The 22,231-nt window shown below is 46.9% G+C and overlaps 1 protein-coding gene across 13 annotated transcripts in view; it reads left to right on the top strand.

Annotated features, from left to right (window-relative positions):
- Nucleotides 1-22,231, top strand: part of TSPOAP1 (TSPO associated protein 1) — a 233,154-nt gene that overhangs the window by 194,788 nt on the left and 16,135 nt on the right. For 10 of the 13 annotated variants that reach the window (XM_074974827.1, XM_074974826.1, XM_074974822.1 and 7 more), the window contains 8 exons: nt 9,393-10,535; nt 11,188-11,314; nt 11,521-11,660; nt 11,876-12,044; nt 13,238-13,309; nt 13,747-13,785; nt 19,754-19,857; nt 20,717-20,788. In XM_074974827.1, coding sequence (XP_074830928.1) covers nt 9,393-10,535; nt 11,188-11,314; nt 11,521-11,660; nt 11,876-12,044; nt 13,238-13,309; nt 13,747-13,785; nt 19,754-19,857; nt 20,717-20,788 — 1,866 coding nt within the window. The remainder of the gene's footprint in view (nt 1-9,392; nt 10,536-11,187; nt 11,315-11,520; nt 11,661-11,875; nt 12,045-13,237; nt 13,310-13,746; nt 13,786-19,753; nt 19,858-20,716; nt 20,789-22,231) is intronic. The other 3 variants (XM_074974834.1, XM_074974824.1, XM_074974833.1) reach the window with 2 other exon arrangements.

Below are 22,231 nucleotides of genomic sequence, written 5' to 3'. Positions count from 1 at the left end.
ATGACTCAACCACTCCCAGTCTGTATTCAAGCCTAAGTTAATTGTATCCAATTTGCAAATTAATTCCAATTCAGCAGTGTCTCGTTGAAGTCTGTTTCTGAAGTCTTTTTGTTGAAGAATAGCCACTTTTAGGTCAGAAATCGCGTGACCAGAGAGATTGAAGTGTTCTCCGACTGGTTTATGAATGTTATAATTCTTGACATCTGATTTGTGTCCATTTATTTTTTTATGTAGAGACTGTCCAGTTTGACCAATGTACATGGCAGAGGGGCATTGCTGGCACATGATGGCATATATCACATTGGTAGCTGTGCAGGTGAACAAGCCTCTGATAGTGTGGCTGATGTTATTAGGCCCTGTGATGGTATCCCCTGAATAGATGTGTGGGCACAGTTGGCAACGGGCTTTGTTGCAAGGACAGGTTCCTGAGTTAGTGGTTATGTTGTGTGGTATGTGGTTGCTGGCGAGTATTCGCTTCAGGTTGGGGAGCTGTCTGTAGGCAAGGACTGGCCTGTCTCCCAAGATTTGTGAGAGCGATGGGTTGTCCTTTAGGATAGGTTGTAGATCCTTGATGATGGTTGGAGAGGTTTTAGTTGGGGGCTGAAGGTGTTGGCTAGTGGCGTTCTGTTATTCTCTTTGTTGGGCCTGTCCTGTAGTAGGTGACTTCTGGGTACTCTTCTGGCTCTGTCAATCTGTTTCTTCACTTCAGCAGGTGGGTATTGTAGTTGTAAGAACGCTTGATAGAGATCTTGTAGGCGTTTGTCTCTGTCTGAGGGGTTGGAGCCAATGCGGTTGTATCGTAGAGCTTGGCTGTAGACAATGGATCGTGTGGTGTGGTCTGGGTGAAAGCTGGAGGCATGTAGGTAGGAATAGCGGTCAGTAGGTTTCCGGTATAGGGTGGTGTTTATGTTATAAGCTGGGGATGCATCAATTAGAAGTAACGGAGGAGGAGAAGGACCTTGGAGTATTGTTTGATCGCAGGATGACTATGAGCCGCCAATGTGATATGGCCGCGAAAAAAGCTAATGCGGTCTTGGGATGCATTAGGCGAGGTATTTCAGTAGAGATTAGGAGGTTTTAGTACCCTTATACAAGGCACTGGTGAGACCTCACCTGGAATACTGTGTGCAGTTCTGGTCTCCCATGTTTAAGAAGGATGAATTCAAACTGGAACAGGTACAGAGAAGGGCTTCTAGGATGATCCGAGGAATGGAAAACCTGTCTTATGAAAGGAGACTCAAGAAGCTTGGCTTGTTTAGCCTAACCAAAAGAAGGCTGAGGGGAGATATGATTGCTCTCTATAAATATATCAGAGGGATAAATACCGGAGAGGGAGAGGAATTATTTAAACTCAGTACCAATGTGGACACAAGAACAAATGGATATAAACTGGTCATCGGGAAGTTTAGACTGAAATTAGATGAAGGTTTCTAACCATCAGAGGAGTGAAGTTTTGGAAAAGCCTTCCAAGGGAAGCAGTGGGGGCAAAAGACCTATCTGGCTTCAAGATTAAACTTGATAAGTTTATGGAGCAGATGGTATGATGGGATAATATGATTTTGGCAATTAATTGATCTTTAACTATTCATGGTAAATAGGACCAATGGCCTGTGATGGGATGTTAGATGGGGTGGGATCTGAGTTACTACAGAGAATTCTTTCCTGGATATGTGGCTAGTGAATCTTGCCCATATGCTCAGAGTTCAGCTGATCGCCATATTTGGGGTCAGGAAGGAATTTTCCTCCAGGGCAGATTGGAAGAGGCCCTGGAGGTTTTTCGCCTTCCTCTGTAGCATGGGGCACGGGCTCCTTGAAGTCTTTAAACCATGGTTTGAGGACTTCAGTAGCTCAGACATAGGTAAGAGGTTTATCGCAGGAGTGGGTGGGTGAGATTCTGTGGCCTGCATTGTGCAGAAGGTCAGACTAGATGATCATAATGGTCCCTTCTGACCTTAATATCTATGAATCTATGAATTTCATCCCAAACCTCATAAGGATAACATGGACACCATCATACATACACTTGACGTGAGAAAAGCCTTGGCCTTCTATTTGGACAGGACAATGACTTTTAGAAAATCTCCAAGACTCTTCCTCTCCATTGCAGATAGCTCAAAAGGTACAGCAATCTCAGTTCAGAAGCTCTCTAAGTGGATCTCTGAGTGTATTAAACTCTGTTACCAATTGTGTAATTTAGCACCCCTACCTTCAGTATGCACGCATTCCATGAGGTTGGTCTCCTCACCCATTGCCTTCTCCAAGGGTATCCATATATCAGAAATCTGCAGAACAGTTACCTGGACATCTGCGCATACCTTTGCAGAGCACCATGCCATCCTGGGGCATTCGGCTTCAGATGCCAAATTTGGTGCGACAGTATTGTCGTCCATATCAGACTTGACTCTGAAGTCCCAGCCTCCATTGGTGGGTACTGCTCAGGAATCACCTACAGTGGAGCACCTATAGGGACACTACTCAAAGAAGAAGTTACTCACCTTGTGCAGTAACGATGGTTCTTTGAGATGTGTGTCCCTGTGGGTGCTCCACAACCCATCCTCCTCCCCTCTACTTCGGAGTTTCAGTGGTTGACTCTGTGGTAGAGAAGGAACTGAATGCGCGCGCACACTGACTAACCTTGTGGCATATGGGGAGCTGTGCGGGCGGGACACACTGCTATTGAAATTCTCCAATCAGCAGTGCGGGGCACAGACACACTTACAGTGGAGCACCCATAGGGACACATATCTCAAAGAACCATTGTTACTGCACAAGGTGAGTAACTTCTTCCTGCTAAAACAAGTAACTTTGATTTACTTCTGATTATTTGCCACTTAACTGATTTCTACTTTGCCCCCAACTGATTGAGATAAAAAATCATTTGGCCTCTAGATTTCCGCCACACCTCTTTATTGCTCCGATTCAGAATACCCCTTCATCAGGCTCGTTACAAAACATTGTCAGAGTTTCAAAAATTACAAATTCTGTTTTGGAGTGCATTATGTCAGATAAAGATAAATTAATCACTGGACTGAAAGTTGCTCGTTGCCTAGGAACCACTGATCATGAACTAATTACATTAAATACTTAAACAGAGGACAGTCCCAGCCACACACCTGGTGCTTCAGAAGAGTTATTTTCCCAAAGCTGAGGGAATTATGAGTGAAATTGATTTAGAGGAAAAATTTAGACAGAAAATATGAATGAAGAGTTTATTTGATGGCCAAAAAGCCACGATTCCATAATCATGAAAGATGACAACTTTGGCTAAAAGCACATCCTGGTTCAGTGGAAAAGTGAAGTCAGCAATTAGAAATAAAAAAAGAGAAACATATAACAAATAGAAATAAAGGGGCAAGAGATAGCAATCAATATAAATTAGAAGTTATGAAGAGTAGAAAATTGATAAGGGAATCTAAAGACATCAGGAAAATATCCATTGTTGACAGGGCTGACAATGAAAGGTGTTTTTAAAATATATTGGTAACAAAAGAAATCCTAGCAATGATATAGGTCCACTATGAGATGGAGATGGCAAATAGTTAATAATAATAATGTAGAAAAAGCAGAAGTTAAATACATTTTGTGTTCTGGTTTGGAAAAGCAGCAGGATGATGTGATTGTATCACATGATGGTGATGAAGTACTTTCCAGTCCATTAGTAACTAATGAAAATGTTAAACAACATCTACTCAGTATAAACATTTTTAAATCAGCAAGCCCAGAGAACTTGCACCCAAGAGTCCTAAAAGAGTTGGCTGAGGAGCTCTTTTACCTCCTAATGTTAATTTTAAATAAATCTTGGAATACTGGGGAAATTCCAGAAGACTGGAAGAGTGCTAATAGTCAAAGCAGAATGTGGGAACTATAGGCTCATTAACCTGCCATAAATCTCGGGCAAAACAATGGCAAAGCTGATACAGAACTCAATAAAAAAAAGGATTCAGGATAGGAATAAAATTATTATCATGCAAACAAACCTGATTTTAATCTTTGATGAGAATACAAGTTTGGTTGATAAAGGTAACGGTATAGATTTAATATACTTAGACTTTTGTAAGGTGTTCGACTTAGTTCTGATTAAAATTCAGCAGTATTCTGATTAAAAATGTAGCATTATACAGTGTCAACAGAACACATGTTAAAGGGACTAAGAACTGGCTAAGTGACAAATCTCAAAAAGTAGGTTTCAATGGGGAATCATTATCAAATGGGCGTATTTCTAGTTGGATCCATCCGATGAAGTGAGCTGTAGCTCACGAAAGCTTATGCTCAAATAAATTTGTTAGTCTCTAAGGTGCCACAAGTACTCCTTTTCTTTTTGCGAATACTAGGCCTGATGCTGTTCAGCATTTTCCTCAATGATCTGGAAGTAAATATAAGTCACTGCTGATAAAATTTGCAGATGATACAAAGATTGGTGCAGTGATTAATAACGATTAGGACAGGACAGTCTTACAGAGTGATCAGGATTGCTTGGGAAACTGGGTCCTTTCAAACAAAATGCATTTTACTACAACCAAATGCAAGGCCATACATGTAGGAAGAAGGAATGCAGGACACATCTACAGATGGGGGATTGCATCCTGGAAAGCAGTGACTCTGGAAAGGATTTAGTGGCCATAGTGGAGAAGTAACTAAGCATGAGCTCCCAGTGCGATTCTGTGGGAAAAGGGGCTGATGGGACCCACAGATGTATAAACAGGGAAATAGGGCGCAAGAACAGGGGAGTATTTTACCTCTGTATATGGCACTGCTGAGACCAGTACTGGAATAGTGTCTACCAGTCCTGGTGTCCACCTTTTAGAAAGAATGTTGAGAAATTGGGGAGGTGTGGAAAAGAACCACAAAAATGATTTGAGGGCTGGCAAAAGTGCCTTACAGCGAGAGACGTAAAGAACTCCATCTGTTCAGTTTATCCAAAAGAAGACTGAGAGGTGACTGGGTCACAGTGTATCCGTTCCTTCATGGAGAGAAAATCCCAGGTTTGAAAGGGCTCTTTAATCCAGTGGAGAAAGGCAGAACAAAAACCAATGTCTGGAAGCTGAAACCAGACAAATTCAGATTAGAAATAAGGCACAGATTTCTAGCCGTGAGGGTGATTAATCATTGGCACAAACTCTCAAGAGAAGAGGTGGATTCTTAATGTCTTCAGATCTAGGCAGGATGCCTTCCTGGAAGATTTAGTCAAACACAAATTACTGGGCAAAATACAGAGGTAACTGGGTGAACATTAATGTCCTGTGATGTAGAGGAAGTTAGCATAGATGATCCAGTGGTCTCTTCTGGCTTTTAGCTCTATGAATCTGTGGTGCTGCCTGGAGGTAGCGTATGGATACGCCAAGAGCTGAGGAGTGAAGGTCCTGCTGAGAACCCTTGCAGATGGGATGGGGAAGGTATTGCACCAAGGGAGGGACTGGGGACTTTAGGTTTGTTTATTTGGGGATTTTTATTTACGCCAGAGGGGGAGAGCTTCTAGTCTGGCTGGAGGCTTGAGCTACTCTATCAACAGAGAGAAGCTGAGACTCAGCTAAGGGTCAGTGAGGCAGCAACCACATGCTGTGGCGGAAAAAGCAAGGCCCTTTTGCAGATGGCCAACAGACAGCCCAGGCTGCTGCACAGCCATGGGTAGCATTGAGCATGCTGCAGGAAGCACAGGCACTTCCTCTCTTATTAGTTAATCAGCCACCTGTGGCTTGTGGCTGCTGGACTCCCCCTAACACACAGCCATTACTGCCAGCTGGGGTCAAGCCCTACATCCTACAAGGAACCACTTCTCCTGAGCCGTGATGGAACCAGCCCACTGGGAGCCATGTAAAGAGAACCAGCTTCTGGACTTGGGTGACGGTGCATTTCCTGTTGGAAGGTGAACCTTTATATATGTGAGGATTTTCCTCTTCACAGCAATGAGTATTTTAGGCTCTGTGAAGGAGGCAGTAGCCGTGCTGTTTGTATGTTAAGCATCAAGTCTATTTCTCTGATATTACCTGGGATTTATTTTAAAGCATTTCTGAAGGATTTTGTTGTTGAGCTTCCAACACATCCCTTGAGAGATTTTACCATAGTCTTACAGATCTTGCTGTCAGGATTAGGGGAGGGATAGCTCAGTGGTTTGAGCATTGACCTGCTAAACCCAGGGTTGTCAGTTCAATCCCTGATGGGGCCATTTAGGGATCTGGGGCAAAAGTTGGGGATTGGTCCTGCTTTCAGCAGGGGGTTGGACTAGATGACCTCCTGAGGTCCCTTCCAACCCTGATATTCTATGACTTTCTCCCCTGATATTTAGACCAAAGTTTCCTTTAGTTGATTTCACTCCAGTATAGAAGCTAATAGCTACTTACATTTGCTTTAGATACAGTCTTAATGGGGCTTTTTAGAACCCATTTTATTTTATTAAAAGCCCATGTTACTTGTGTATTTTTAAATTAAGGATTGATTTTGTATGTAAGTAAACCAAGTCTTATTGGTCATGCTTTATGAGTAAATTTATAAACAGGTTACAGAGGACTAACACCTGATTACCAGACGTTTAAATAAATGGTTGATCAGTTGTTATGGCGTCCAACTGGTCAATAGGTTCCTTATAACCATCTAGAACACCTTTTATTGTATGTATAACTATCTATACCACAGACTGCTCATATCTATATCATGCTTATAGAATATGTTAATCATTGAGTAGCCCTTTATAAACTATTTGCAAATGAACCCTTAATACCAGTGTGACCATTTTATTTTGTTACTAATGTAACCCTTCTGCCCGTCAAAGTTCGCAGCAACAAGGGCCGGGTTCAGTATCTAGGGGTTCTGTTTCAATAACACAATGCAAAATTGGCTCAAACCCCTACTTAGTGACCTGGGACAATTACATACCACCCCTCTGGGCGCCTCTAAGAGGCAATACTTCCCCTCTCGCAAGCAAAGAGTCTGGGTGTAGCAAAAAAACCCCCTTTTAATAAAGGAGAGAAACAATGCGTCATTATGTTGGGGAAAAACCACAACTAGGGTTCATAAACACAAACCACGAACCAGAAGACCCACCCCCAAGCAGATTGGGCTGTGTCCTTTCCCTTTGGTTCTTGAGTCCAGCAACCCAAAAGTCCCCCAAAGTCCCAAAAGTCCAGCACAGCCCCAGAGTTCAAAAGTTCATCTGCAGAGTTTACCTCCCAGCCTGGGTGGAAAAGGGGGGAGGTATGGGGGCACCTTACATGCTCCACTGCTCCTGTCGATGGCCAACTTCCCTGCCTTTCTGCAGGGGTCTGCTGCAGCCTTCACCATGAGCTCAGCCAGCCATCCTGCAAGCCACTCATCTCCAGCAGACATCCCACTAGCCACTCACCAGTATATCTTCAGGACCCCTCCTACTTAACAGCACTCAATGATTTCAGCTCATAGCAGGGAGCCTTAGTATGGGTACAATATTAGCCCAAAGTTAATTCAGTTCAGCAGCCTGTAACCAGACTCCTAATAGAATCAAAATTAGCTCTGATATTACACAGTGGAAAGAGTGAAATTAGTGTTCTGGACCTTCAGACAACACCTCCCCTACCCCACATACACATCCTCTCAACTTACTAGGTTCTAGAACCCATGTCCCTTGCCTAGCGAGTGCTATTTAGGTGAGGGCAAGTCCCTCTGTCATAAAATGCCAGGTACAGTTCTACTGTCCTTGATTCACACAACCAGGATAACAACACTTTTTTACTTCTGCCCCAATAACAAAGAGACTGGGGATCCCACAGCAGCCAAAGTGACCATTTTGGCAAGCAGCCCCATCATGCTAGGCAGGGTGGGTGTGCTCATGCTAACGAGATTGATAGCTCAGTGGTTTGAGCATTGACCTGCTAAACCCAGGGTTGTCAGTTCAATCCCTGATGGGGCCATTTAGGGATCTGGGGCAAAAGTTGGCAATTGGTCCTGCTTCGAGCAGGGGGCTGGACTAGATGACCTCCTGAGGTCCCTTCCAACCCTGATATTCTATGATTCTATGAGATCAGCCCTTGAAGTCCTTTTCCACAACTCGCCACCAGATGTCAGGGTAGAGCTCAACCTGACTCTGCTTACATGCTTACACTATGACAGGTTTCAGAGTAACAGCCGTGTTAGTCTGTATTCGCAAAAAGAAAAGGAGTACTTGTGGCATACAGTATGCATCCGATGAAGTGAGCTGTAGCTCACGAAAGCTCATGCTCAAATAAATTGGTTAGTCTCTAAGGTGCCACAAGTACTCCTTTTCTTTATGCTTACACTAAAATAGTAAAAGGCAAGACATAACCCACACTTAGCTTCAGTGGTTAAAAACCAGCTTTATTACAAGCAGTGCAACATTTCACCAACCATTTGCATAACCACTTTAATGTGAATGTCTTTGAATGCATGTCTGACTGGAACACGGCTCTGTAGGATCAAGTGTATCCATTTCAGTTTAATGTAAGGAAAGTGATTGCCTTGTCTGGCTAAGGGAGTGTTTTGTGTTCACCTGGGTCTGAAGGCAGGCTGCATGTACAAATCAGCTGCTCTGGGACCATTGTGAGTTGCAGAGGCAAAGGGCTTCTCACAGTAGCAGCCCCTGCACTCCTTTGCTCTGGTAGCACAGGGATACCTTACTTCTGCTCCTCTGCAGGGAGAAGGGTGCAGAAAAGGTGGTGTGGAGGAGGCAGGGCCTTGTGCCCTCCAGCAGGGGCCAGCATACAGGGAGAGTCTGATCTGTCTCTATGGATGGAGTGAATTGCTGATCCCAGGTCGGCCCTGGAGAAAGCGTGCCTGACCCCAGCCCAGCCAGTTTCCTCCCGTAGCTCTGAGTGCCTCTGTGGCATCCAGAGGGTGCACTTGAAGGTGCTGCAGACACAGACACAGAATCACAGAATATCAGAGTTGGAAGGACCTCAGGAGGTCATCTAGTCCAACCCCCTGCTCAAAGCAAGACCAATCCCCAATTTTTGCCCCAGATCCCTAAATGGCCCCCTCAAGGATTGAACTCACAACCTTGGGTTTAGCAGGCCAATGCTCAAACCACTGAGCTTTCCCTCCCCCTTACCCCAATGGATTTCTAGTCCATCGCCTTAGCCACTCGGCCACGACTACACATCTGTGCAGATTTGGCAGGGGAGGGCCGTCCCACCCAGTGGCCTTTTTTGCTGTCTCATTGCATCAGTAGGTCATCTAATTGTTTTCTTTAGCCCGAAGAACCATCTCCTCCGTTGCTTCCTACCCTTGCATCTCTGCAGACTGCAATCACTCTCTGTCACGTTGTGCTGTCCTAGTCCTGACATTGGATTGCCCTGTTCCAAACACTGTGCGGGGGTGTCTGTAGCTTTCTTTCTTTGTTAATGTTTATTTCCTCTTTCTCTCTCTGCTTATCCCCTTTGTGCCTCGTTTTGGGGGCTGGGCTGCAGCTGGACCCTTGTGACACCGATAGCGATGAGGAAATTCTGGAGAGGCTTCTGGAGCTCCCACATCAGCAGAACTGCAGCAAGAAGTTATTTAGCATTCCCGAAGTGACAGAGGAAGAGGAGGAGGAAGAAAAGTGTGTTCATGTGGAGAAGAGAGAATCCCCAGACTGCTTTCTGGAGAGACGTCCATACCATACAGAAAGGAAGGGGACGCCCCTTCCCATAAGTGCCCCTCAGGCATTTCCAAACACAGATGGTAATGACACCTACCAAAATCTTCCCATGCAGGCTCCCCAAGAGGCTCTTATCCTTCAGAAGACCAGAGAAGACTCTGACAAGGAGAATCCTGTCTATCTGGAGCTGAGCTGGACTCAGAAGAGGGGTAGCTGTAATTGGGGTTACCAGGAGAGTAGAATAAAGCCCACTGCAGGCACAAGCCCCCAGTGGGGCAGAAAGAAAGGGGGTAATTCTCAAGAAAGGGCCCATGATCTGCCTGAGGTTAGCAGGAAGAAACGGAGCGATGTCAAAGAGCATTGTAGTCGCCTGCTGAACACCTGCAGCCTGACAGGAGGCAGCCTGTACAGAGCCCACAGCCTCAAGGAGAAGCTGAATGTCATAAGCAGTGCTAGTGGCAAGGGTGGGTCAGAAATCTGTGGTCATGCAAGACCAGGCACCTTTAGAAAATCCCACAGAAAGTTAATGCCTTCAGACCTAGCAGAGCCTGCTGCATTGACAACCCACTGCTTCAACACGAGGAGCCTCGAGATCAATATTGAGTATGACTCAGAGGAAGATCAGGATCTGACCTTCCCTTCCAGCCCCGGGAGCAGGGAATGGTCAGATGGCAGTGTGGAGGGGTCCCAGACTGGCTGTGAAGGGTGGAGTGATTGCTCCAGTCAGTCTGAGTCTGCCCAGTCTGATGGGAGAACCCCGCTGAAGAAGCAGGAGTTTGGGGAAGAGAAAGGAATGGAGTGGGCTGGGTCTCCAAGCCACCACCCACAGTTACCTTGCCCAGAGAAGGAGGCACTGAGGAGTGAAGGCAGCTCAGAGGAGCAAGGCTGGGAACGAGAGGGTAGTCCAGCTGGCTGGAGGAGGATGCCAGAGCGCCCTTGGAAGGGGATACACAGTGCTGCATTGCACGCAAGGGTCTGGGTGTCTTTTCCTCTTCTGGTTTTGAAGCAGCTTGTAGTGACAATAGTTTCTTCCCCTGCCCTTGCCCCCAGCCTGCCTGTGTGCTGCTTTGTCTAGTGTTGTACAGAAACGGACTCTCCAGGGGTATGACTGGGAGAGTTTGTAGAGCTTGTAGCTCTGTGCTGCTCTGAGGCTTTTCTTGTATTCTCTGCTTATGCTTGTACTGTGGAAAGTCAGAGAAGAATCATTGCTCTGCTGCTAAGAATCCTGGATGCAGTATTCCTTTTCTCAACTGGGTCCTCCTCCCTAGGACAAGATGCTGTCCAAGTTCAAAGACCTTGGGACCTTAGTGAAAATTCCTAGTAAATTAATGATGATCCCTGATCTATTCGTCTTTTCCTTGATGTGTCCTCCCACCCCTCCTCACAACCACAATGGAGTTGTTACTGGTCTCCAAGAAAAGCACCTGTCCATGTTGACTTGCTTCAGTTTTCCAGAGTACCACATAACTCTCATCTCTGGAGTGTCCCAAAAGAGGAATATTGCATTTGAATGCATTGCTTTTTTTGGTGTGCTTAGTGTCGCTGGTGAGGGGTGGAGCTGGGTCCATGCTAATTCAGAGTTCAAAGCACGGTCATTAGTAACTCTCCAGTGGTTTCTGTTGCAGGTTTCCTGTAATGAAGATCTGAGGTTACAGGAGTTACTTGGCTCACCAGCTTGGCAGACTCCAACCCAAAAAGGGAACAAGACCTTGAGAAGAAGCCGAATCTTGAAATCTTCCATCTCCAGTTCAGGTGAGCTTGTCAGCGTTTCTTGAGACTATTTTCCATCTGAAAGGGAGCATAGTACAGGGAGAGAGAGACCGACAGAGGGATGGAGAGAGACCGATCTGTTTTGAAATGTTGAAAGAGAAGCCAGTAACTTCTATCCTGAAAACATGTAGATTTGGTGATGTGACCTCCCTGGAACGTGGTGCTAACATCTTTTCCCTTGCTTGCAGGCACAGCTTCAGAGGCTGTTGTTAAAGACAACTCACTAAGGATATTTGTGGCCCTTTTTGACTATGACCCCATTTCTATGTCACCTAACCCTGATGCAGCTGAAGAAGAGCTCCCATTTAAGGAGGGGCAGATTCTGAAGGTAAGAACAGTGCTACATGAGGTCTTCTCTTCCATGTTGCTGCTAACCTGCCACGTCCTGAGCACAGATGGCTGGGACATTTGGATGCAGAATTCAGTTGAACAGGCTGTCATTACCTTCCTTAAACTGCTTTGCCTGCAGAGCGTCCCTGCTTTCATTACGTGGCTCATGCGCCCTAATGTGAACTGATGCAGATGCTGTTTCTCCTCTTCTAGGTGTGTGGCGACAAAGACGCTGATGGGTTTTACAGAGGTGAATGTGCAGGAAGGGCAGGGTACATCCCTTGTAACATGGTGTCTGAAGTTCAGGTGGAGAGTGAGGAAGTGAGGAAGGAGATGTTAAAGCAAGGTTACATTCCTGCTGCCACATCGGTGGAAAGCATAGGTACTGTACCTCCCTCCCACACCTACTCGGTTTCTGCATGTGGACAATGCGTTTCTTTCCTGACATTCAGGAAGCTCAGCACGGCTGTCATGAATTGCACTGCAGCTACATGCCAACTGCACCTGCCAAGGTGGTTCTTGTGGACACCCTCAGGAGTGCCATGGGTGGACGGCAACGCTGGAAGCTGGGATAGAACTTTCCTACCAAATGTGGAGTGATGTGCACAAGGGGCTCCCAATTTCACACCCGAATGACAGAGCAGTTACCAGACTCTAAAAGTCTGTCCAGTGCTTTTGCCACTTTGTAGCTGACAGTGGAGACAAGAAGAGAGAGGAAGTGTATTTCCCCATCTCCCCAGGCTGAGATCCAGTGTCCAATGACAAAGGCTAACATGTATTTTCAGAAGTTACTAGTTCTTAAATTTGAATCACTGTGGATCATTGATTCAGAGCATAGGGACTGCAGGAGCCTGATGCTCGCACTTACCAAAAACATCTCTGTCCCTCTTCTCTGCAGAGATCAAGCTCAGAGCATCACCCCATCACTAGGGAACCTTGTCAGCAGAAAAGAGAATTTTCCCTTGAGAGCCTCACATGAGGGCCTGGATGGTGAACTGCCTCCTCCCCAGGCTCACTGGGGATCTTCCCCTCTGCAGAGCTCAGGAGGTCATCAGGAGAGGGGGGAAGGACCCCGATCTCCTCCCCTGCCAGCCCCTGAAATCCCCTGCTCTCTCCCAGTCTCCCATTCATTCATTCACCTGCCGGCAGAGTGGGGAAGAGGGGAACTGTGTTCCTACAAGGGCAGGGTTAATGTGGGTTTGGGTGGCTTGTCTGAGAAGTGCAACCTTAAGTTTGCTTCTTTTGGGTTGTAATATGTTAGGGTTTGGTTTTACTGTTACTCTAATATTCCTGAAAGGTAATGTGCAGTCACAGGCAGGGAGGGTTGGACAGGCAGGACATGCTCTGTTGCATTCTTGATGGGCATATATAAAAACTTGTCTCTGTGTGTGGGTTGTACAGTATGAGAGTCCCTGTGTGGTCTCGCTTTAGTATATAAATCACAGTCTGCTTCCCAGTGGAAGTTTCTTCATGCTGCTGTGTTGCTTGCTCACTCTCCAAGAAGCTTTTCATTTTCATTCGCTGTCTTACTGTTCTCTTGTCTATTTTTTGCTTTTTTTCTTGGATTTTATTAAGGAAATGGTACATTTGCTCGACCTCCACGCCGCCTCACCGTCCCTCCTCCGAAACCCAGACGTGCCAAGAAAGGTCTGTCACGCCTGCTGCTTGCATTTGATTTTGGCATTTGGGTTGCAAACTGAGTTGAGTTTTGACTATCTGCTTTCAGGATCTCCAAATGGTCAGACTGGCAGCATGTGGACAGAGCACCCTTTCCTTCCCGTTTGGCACCATTTGTAATCACTCCATGCTGGGACCCTGGCCTGGGTGTTAAATGTTCTCAAGGACAGTTAGCTCTTTATGTTTCTGGAGCTTGTCCTCTGCCTCCAATGACGTTCCAGTGTCACTGTTACTGTCCTAGGCTTTGAGCTGCATGAATAGGATGCATGATCTGCCTGTGGTGTGTGTTTGTTGGGCCTTGGCTTGATCTTCGCTCTTCATGAGGAACGTCTTGTTGTTAGTCAGGTGTCTGTTTTTGTCAGTGTTGAAAGCCGAATACAGACTCATTTAAATCTTTTCTTCCATAGCGGAGCTGGAGAAACAGGAAAACTACAAGCCTCATCCAGGTGAGAATTGCTCCTTCCATGCTCGGATACTACAGGGAAAGGGCCCATAAAAGTAGATAGATGCTTTTCAGCAACACATCTCAGGGAGCAGCCACATCACTTCCTCATAAGAGCCCTTGTGAGCAAGTGTCTCTCCCTTCCCTATGTGGAACCTTGTCAGCGTGACCCTAGTAAGAAGAGTCCTGCTACCAGTGTGTGGTTTCGGAGTGTTCAGTCTTACCCGGATCCTAGCTAAGCTATGGCAAGAAGGAACAGGCTGTTTATGCAGTGAGTAGTGTGTGCGATGCGGCTGATATTGGGGACATGGATGGTGGGTGAGATTAGCTTGGAGAATGGCAGGCTGCTCTCAGAACGGTTCACTACAGAAGAGTCAGGCTTGGGCTGTTTGTCATGGAGGTGTGCATGGTGACAGGAATGAGGACAAAGGGGTGAGGTTTGAGAAATCGCTCCTACAGCAGGAGAGATGGTTACCCTGTGCCATTTGGAAAGCATGTTGTGACACCAGAGGGGTTGCAGTGTGTGTAGGATCTCACTCCTATTTGGATGGTGGCTGTTGGACCTTTGGACACACAGTGGGAATCTGGAAGTGGTTGGGGGACTGTGGGCTTGTTTTGGGTGGCTGGTGGAGCTGTCCTGAGTAGTAGTAGGATATCTGACTCATCTGATGATGATTTATTTGTATTACCATAGTGCCTAGGAGCCCCAGTCAGAAATCAGGACCCCCTGGTGATAGACCCTGTGCAAAAAGTTCCTGCCCCATAGGCTTACAGTGCCACAGCTAGAGGAAGTGAAGGGCTTCTTGCTGTGGGGGAAGTTCCAATGACTCATTGGGCTGATTTCTTAGATCTATGACCATCTCTCTGGTTCCAGAGACTCATGCTGGGGCAGGAGTGGGTGGACCTGCATCATTTGATCTCGCTTTCCTGAAGGCGGTTTTGGCTGTGCTGGGGGCAGCACAGGATGGAGATGGATCCTTGGTACTAACAGCTAGTGAAAATTAGCATGAGGAGATAGAGTCTATTATTGAGGCCTGTTAGTGGTTTCCATTTAGAGGGTAAGATTCTGGTCTGCTTCAAACAAGCAGTGGTCTAGGGGATTGAGCATGGGACCAGGAGTCAGCAGAACAAGGTTCCATTCCTGAACTTTCCACAGACCTGCTGGGAGGCCTTAGTAAGTCTCATCCTCCCTCTGTACAGATGGGAAACCAGAGGCACAATGGTGACGATGATACTTACCCATCCTTGAAAATGCTTTGAGACGGATGGGCACCACGTGTGATGTCTGGTGGCTCTACACCCTGTGAGGTCGGGCGGTGTGACCCTGGTTTTACAAGGTGCTTTGAGATGGATGGGTACCACGTGTGATGTCTGGTGGCTCTACACCCTGTGAGGTCGGGCGGTGTGACCCTGGTTTTACAAGGTGCTTTGAGACAGATGGGCACCACGTGCGATGTCGGGTGGTGTCAGGGTTCCCTCTCCACTCTGAACTCTGGGGTACAGATGTGGGGACCCACATGAAACCCCCCCTAAGCTTATTTTTACCAGCTTAGGTTAAAAACTTTCCCAAGGTACAAATTTCGCCTTGTCTTTGAACAGTATGCTGCCACCACAAAGTGATTTAGACAAAGAACAGGGAAAGGACCACTTGGAGTTCCTATTTCCCCAAAATATCCCCCCAAGCCCTTACACCCCCTTTCCTGGGGAGCCTTGAGAATAAACAAGATGAGCACAAACCAGCTTGGATTTTTAAGACCCAAAAAACCCAATCAGATTCTTAAAAAACAGAACTTTATTAGAAGAACAAAAAAAGTTAAGAGAACAACTCTGTAAGATCAGAATGGAAGGTAATCTTACAGGCAGTCAGATTCAAAACATAGAGAATCCCTCTAGGCAAAACCTTAAGTTACAAAAAGACACAAAAACAGGAATACACATTTCCTCCAGCACAGTGAATTTCACAAGCCAAAACAAAGAAAACCTAATACATTTTCTAGCTGGATTACTTACTAACTTTACAGGAGTTGGAGGGCTTGCATCCTTAATCTGTTCCCGGCAAAGGTATCAGACAGACAAAAGCCTTTTCCCCCACTCCAGATTTGAAAGTATCTTGTCCCCTCATTGGTCATTTGGGCCAGTTGCCAGCCAGGTTACTTGAGCTTCTTAACCCTTTACAGGTAAAAGGACTTTGCCTCTGACCAGGAGGGATTTTATAGCACTGTATACAGAAAGGTGATTACCCTTCCCTTTATATTTATGACAGGTGGCTCTACACCCTGTGGGGTAAGGCAGTGTGACCCTGGTTTTACAAGGTGCTTTGAGATGGATGGGTACCAAGTGTGATGTCGGGTAGCATGAGGTTGGGCCGTGTGACCCTGGTTTTACAAGGTGCCCACAGAGAAGAAGCCCAAGGTCACACAGGAAGTCTGCTGCAGAGGGTGGAATAGAATCAGATTGCTTGAACTCCTTACCCCTCCTGCCCTGATTTCCATTTACTTTTCTTCGTACCGGAAGCAGCAGGCTCCTTGCTTTCCCAATTAGTGGCCAAGCTAAGGTCTTTGATGAAAGTTGGATGTGTTGAGCTCAGTTTAGATGAGGCAGGGGAAACGCTGCTGAATGGGGGAACATCTGGAGGAAGGGTGGGGCTGCTACCTCTTCTGACGGAGGTATGCTTATCATTGACCTTTATGGGCCAAGCTGTTGAGATCATATTGGAGCCATTGCTGGTCCTAAGCACTTAGGTAAAAATAGGTGCTTGCAGTGCCCTTTGCCATGTTCAGCTAGGCCATAGGCTGCAGTCTCTCTTTTTGTGAACCCACTGTCATATATGCCTCTCTCAGCGCCATTGTTCCCTAACTCATAGTTTCCTGCGCTGTTAGATCACAATTCCTACAGAGGACAGCTCACGTATTTACCAGATCAGTGGTCAGGGTCACCAGTGTTGTCAGTTGTTGGCTGTGTGTGTGTGTTGTGTCTGTCTGCTGTACCAGCACTGGCCAGTTAGCCCGTACAGCAGGCTCCAAATGAACTGCCCAATAACCACAGACCCGTCTCGTAGCAAAGGCACTCGGTCAGGTTTATTGCAGACGAAGCGCGGTGCTAATGCTCCAGCTCAGTGGTTACAGGTACGCTTAACACCTGTATGCCCGTGACAATGGACCAGCTCAGTCAGTGGTGGGACTTTCCACTGCCCCCTAGGCCAGACGAAGGGTTAAAGCGAGGTATCCCAACATTTATAGACTTGGATAAACAACTTACATATCACCTTATGTGTTTCATGACATGTTTGTTACCTCCCCTTGTACTTTCCTCCTGATGTATCAGACAAAACATCCCTATTCACCACCCGTCTTTTACTTTTACTCTAATGTTTTAGACAAAATATCAGTAGTCATCACTTTTGTCGTGTGCTAAGCTGGGGTGTTCGTGCGCTGGCCTGCTGGAATGTGTTTACATAGTCAGTGTGTTTTATCAATGTGCCGGTCACTGGCTTGCAGGGGAGCAAAAGCGTTTGACAGGGCCTGACTGTAGCTCAGAGCATAACTTTGGCTGACTTTGGTTCAGGCCTCAGGCCTTGCACCAGGCCCATGCTTCAGGCTCTATCCTTCTACTCCCGGCTGGAGTGCTGAAATATACTTTACTTTGATTTGCTCTAGATGACCACTTGGAAGCTTCTGCTAATGCAGAATGTGGTCATCAGTTTGTTTAGCAGGACAAGCAAATGTGAAAATATAACACCAGCCATCAAGGTCTGCACTAGCTTCCCATGCACTTCCAGATGTAATGCAAGGTATTCATTTATCCACAGAGCCTTAGGGGGCTTAGGACCAGACTAACCCCTGGACCAAATCACCCTCTCTACTTGATTGCAACAATAATTCTTAGTGGGAATGCTCTTGTTGTCTGGCCCCGGAGGTGAAGTCTTATTTTGGTATTGGGCTTCCATCTCTTGTGGGGTGAATTCCTGGTCCCACTGGAAGTCTACGGCAACACAACCATTGACTTCACCCATGGTCTGCAAAGCCTGAGCTGGGTGATATATACCACAAGATGAAATATTCTGTGTAGGATTTTAGCTGTTTGATTGTTATTTGTGCTAGACAGGAGTCATGTGAGTTCTCTCTGGAGTTGTATGATTTTTGAGGCCATCTTAGAATCATAGAATATCAGGGTTGGAAGGGACCTCAGGAGGTCATCTAGTCCAACCCCCTGCTCAAAGCAGGACCAATCCCCAATTTTTGCCCCAGATCTCTAAATGGCCCCCTCAAGGATTGAACTGACAACCCTGGGTTTAGCAGGCCAATGCTCAAACCACTGAGCTATCCCTTTCCCTTACCTGGCCATTAGCAATATTTCATTTAGCTTTTGTCTTAGTGCTTAGGTACAAGTCATCGTAGGTGCTTTGCAAAAAATCTGAAGTTCATTTTAAAATCTCTCTGCCAAGAGAGTGTGATGGAGGGAGGTTGAGCACTTGCTAAGGGGCTAGGAAATGCCCCCAGAGCCCTCTTGCATTCCATGTGCACTTTCCTGAATGAGCTGCTGCCCCTCCCTAGGACACTGCTCTCCCCACACCCACTGCCTCTCTCCCTTCCACAGCCCCGGCCAGTGTTAAACACTTAGACCCATGAGGATCTGGGGACAGCACAGCAGCCAACAGCTAGAGACTGGACAGTTTGCACCTCCTGGATTTCACACACTGCAGGCTTATGCAGAGCTTGCAGCTCTGCCAGGGAGGCACGTTCTGGAGCAAGCTACGTCCTCTCTGGCCCCTGACTGCGCCTCTCCGTCACTGCTCCATTGCACGTCAGTGAGCAATTCGCGGCTGGTGCTGTGTGCCCTGCGCTAGAGCTAGACTAGAGCCAGGCATGATGCAGGGTGGCGTCTTGTTGTTACAAATGGCAGGCACAGCCGCAGCTGTGATTTTCAAACTCTGCTGACGTGGCCCAATCCAAATGGGATTTCAGTGGGACTCTGGAAGGTCCTTTTCCAGCCTGCCAAGGGGGATGCATTTCAACTCTCTGCCTCAAACCAGGAACGCTGTTCCTGGGGTCTCTAAGCTGGGGCTGGGCCTTGCTACTGCCTCTCTTCCCAGAAGGGGCTGAACAGCTTTGGCTCAAACTTTCAGCAAAAAGAAATGCCTCTGAGTAGAGACTAGCCCTGGAACATGTCATCCCAGAAGGGTGAGAAAGGTGTCAGATCCAACCGAGAGGTCCTTTCACAGGACTGCCTCAGCCATTAGCTGTGCACTGTCATGATAACTGGGGCAGTTGGTCCCTGTTTGGAAGGTCCCTTTGGAGATGAGGCGCAGGATTTGGAAGGGGTGGTCACAGTTAGCTCTCGTCCCTTTTTACGCATTGCAGCCTGAGTGGCTCTACGTGGCAGCATGTCTGGCAAATGCTAACTGGGCCCCACCCTTGCTGTATAAACTAAGGAAGGCAGCAATCCTTTGATCATAGAAGGAGGTGGCTGGGGGACCAGTGTATTCCCCAGCAGGCTCTGCAGGACCTTCACCACCTCCACATCCCCTTACCATGCAACCACATCACACTGACTCCTGCCTTCCCCAGTGCTCTGCCATTATTAGAGCAGTAGCCGCGCACCAGCCAAATGGCTTTGCGGTTCCCCAACTCCCCAGTCTGGCTGCAGGTGGCCTGGATGATTCCTGGAAGCACCAGCCGGGCAGTGGGGAAGAGAGATATAGACAGGTCATGAGACAGACAGAGAGAGCTGGTGAGGGAATTCCGGATATATGAGGAAGTTGGGGAGGTGAGAGAAAAGATGGCACCTTCTGACCACGTTCAGCTGAGTTGCCTTTCCAGCCACCCAGCTGGATCCTACAAATGTCCATTTAAGATACCCATTGAGACCTAATGCTTGCATCTGCCCCAGAGATAGCAGAGAAACTGTTCTGATTTGGGGTTTCATCCTGGATTTTCAGTCTCACGAATGTCTGTTTTGTTTCTGTCCCTCAGAGTCCAGCTGGCAGGACCTCAGGGCTGACCTGATCACACCTAGGACCATGGTGGCTGCTTTTGACTACAACCCTAGGGAGAGCTCTCCAAATGTGGATGTGGAGGTAACCAGCATCAGTCACTTCCTGCCTGAGGCTTACTTCTCTTTCTCTCTCTCCCTCTGGTTTGCCTTCTTACGCTGGATCCCTTTGGCCTGACCTTGCATCATCCTCTTTCTGAGTGCTTGTGAAAGTCTGGGAATAATAGCCTTGGAGACAGAAGTCTTCCCTTTATCCACAAAATGAGGCCTGGTGCTTGACTGTGCAGACTTCCCCTACTCTAATTGGAGTGTGAGACCCAAGTTCGGTCTATTTAGTTCAATTTTGACTGCAGCTGCAGTGTGGAATCAGGCCCTGTAAAACATAGTTATTGGTAGGCAACGCTTTTGCTAGAGCATTCCCAGGCATTGGGCCCAAACACACAGAGGCTGCATCATTGTTTATATATGAGCCAATGTTCATGTTGTCTGTAGATACTGGCACAGTCATTCCTATTTGGGTCTTCGCCAACAGGAGTTAGGGGCCATTTTGTTGAAGTCAGTGGGAGCTTTACATATGTATCCAAGACAGAATTTGGCCCTGCCAAATGCTCCGTTCATGACAGTTCCTTGCGCTCAGACATCTCTGGGCAGAAGGGTGACCTGTTTCTGGTGTTTCCTTTTATCTTCACATCCAGATAGAGCCTGCTTCCCTCACTGGGAGTCTGACTCTCACAAGCCTGTCACAATGGCCTTGGGAGTCAGGACACAGATCCCAAGGCCTCGGAATATTTCACCTCCCAGATAATTTCTAAAATGGAAATGAAAATAGGAAAGGGGATGCAGAAGCTTGTGAAAGGCAGATCACAAGAGCATTGTTTGTGTCTAACCATTTCCTTCCCAGAGCTGGGGTCTCCTAACAACATCCTTACTGTGCTTCCTTTTAGGCTGAGCTGACATTTACTGCTGGAGATGTTATCACAGTGTTTGGGTCCATGGATGATGATGGATTCTATTACGTAAGTACTGGGTCTAGAGGGTCTGAGGACATGCAGCTTGAAGGTCTACTCCCAATCAACTGTCAAAATAGGAGAGACTGGGAAACAAAATGGAGGGTTGTCATCAGGGACTGTCCTAAACACAATGAATTCCAGCGTTTGGTTTCTTACATAGACAATCCCAATTCGACACATTCCAGCTGGGGTATTTTTTCTGCATTTTACCTTTAAGCCATTCTCTCTCTCTGTCCAGCCCCCGGAAGAGGGGGGCCTCTCCCTTCCTTTCATTCTCCTCGACCCTTTCTTGGCATAACCCTAATACAGCTGTTGCCAAGCTGGAATCTGTGTACTCCGCACATTGTGCACATGACCAGTGCTCAGCGAGCTACATGACATCTGCTGCAGGCTGAGTTGTCATTAAAGAATTGCCATTTCGTTACGGCCATTTCTAGTTCTCTGTCCGTTCCTTGTTTTCTTTATACGTGCCATGACCTAGTTTAATCACAAGTGATACATTTGCTGGGAGCCTGGAGGGCTTAGGAGGGACACGGGGGCCTGGTTCAGATCCAGTTAGGTTGGCAGTGACTGAAAGCTGGTGATGTCCACACGCTCTGTAGTGGCTTATGTGAAATGAATTGGTTCTTTCAGTCTGGTTCCCAGGTAGGGGACATCCCAAAGAAACTCCTTTGCACTAATGGCATAAAGGGGTGGTCTGAACTCGGAGCCTGAGAACTGAATGTGCCCTAGAAGCTAAGCTCCCTCTCTGTGGGAGAGATGGCTCCTGCAGTCAAGAAAGCTGAGCAGGCCGTGTGGGGGGGATTGTGCTGTGACTGCCCATGATGTACTGCTCAAACCAGCACCCCACCAGACATGGAGCAGCTCAGCTATTCGGGTGGTGCAGGCAGCTCTGGGTGTTACCAGTCTGTTCTTGGTACAAAACCAAACCCATTCATTTCAGTTAAGCATACGGAGTAAATTTGTTCGTCTCTAAGGTGCCACAAGTACTCCTTTTCTTTTTGCGAATACAGACTAACACGGCTGCTACTCTGAAACCTGAGTGACAACAGTGTACTTGCCTATGGTATCATTTACACAGGAACTTGGGAATTACCAGACACTCCTGATGTTGTCAAAGTTTCACTGTAGCAACAGTTTGTCTCAGACATTTTCTACTAAATGCAAACTCTCTGACTGGTGAGAAAAGAAAGTCCCTTCATAAAAGACACATTTAATTTAATTATCTCCCAGGGCTATTACAGGTGCCCAGGAATCTTCCAGGGTGTTTGCAAGGAATTGGATATTTATGTTACAAGGTGTTGAGCCAAGATCCCTGTCTTGCCTACAAGATTCTGTTTTCACGTTTAGTTCTGCACTCCATTTACTATGGCTCTATATTCCTGGGATCCTGTTGGATAAAGTATCTTTGCACCTGTAACAATTCAGAGAAGCTTTAGTTAAACCCAC

This window comes from Natator depressus, chromosome 17 (assembly GCF_965152275.1).
Source record: "Natator depressus isolate rNatDep1 chromosome 17, rNatDep2.hap1, whole genome shotgun sequence".
Lineage (NCBI taxonomy): Eukaryota > Metazoa > Chordata > Testudines > Cheloniidae > Natator > Natator depressus.
This window is presented reverse-complemented; position numbering and strand designations above follow the sequence as displayed.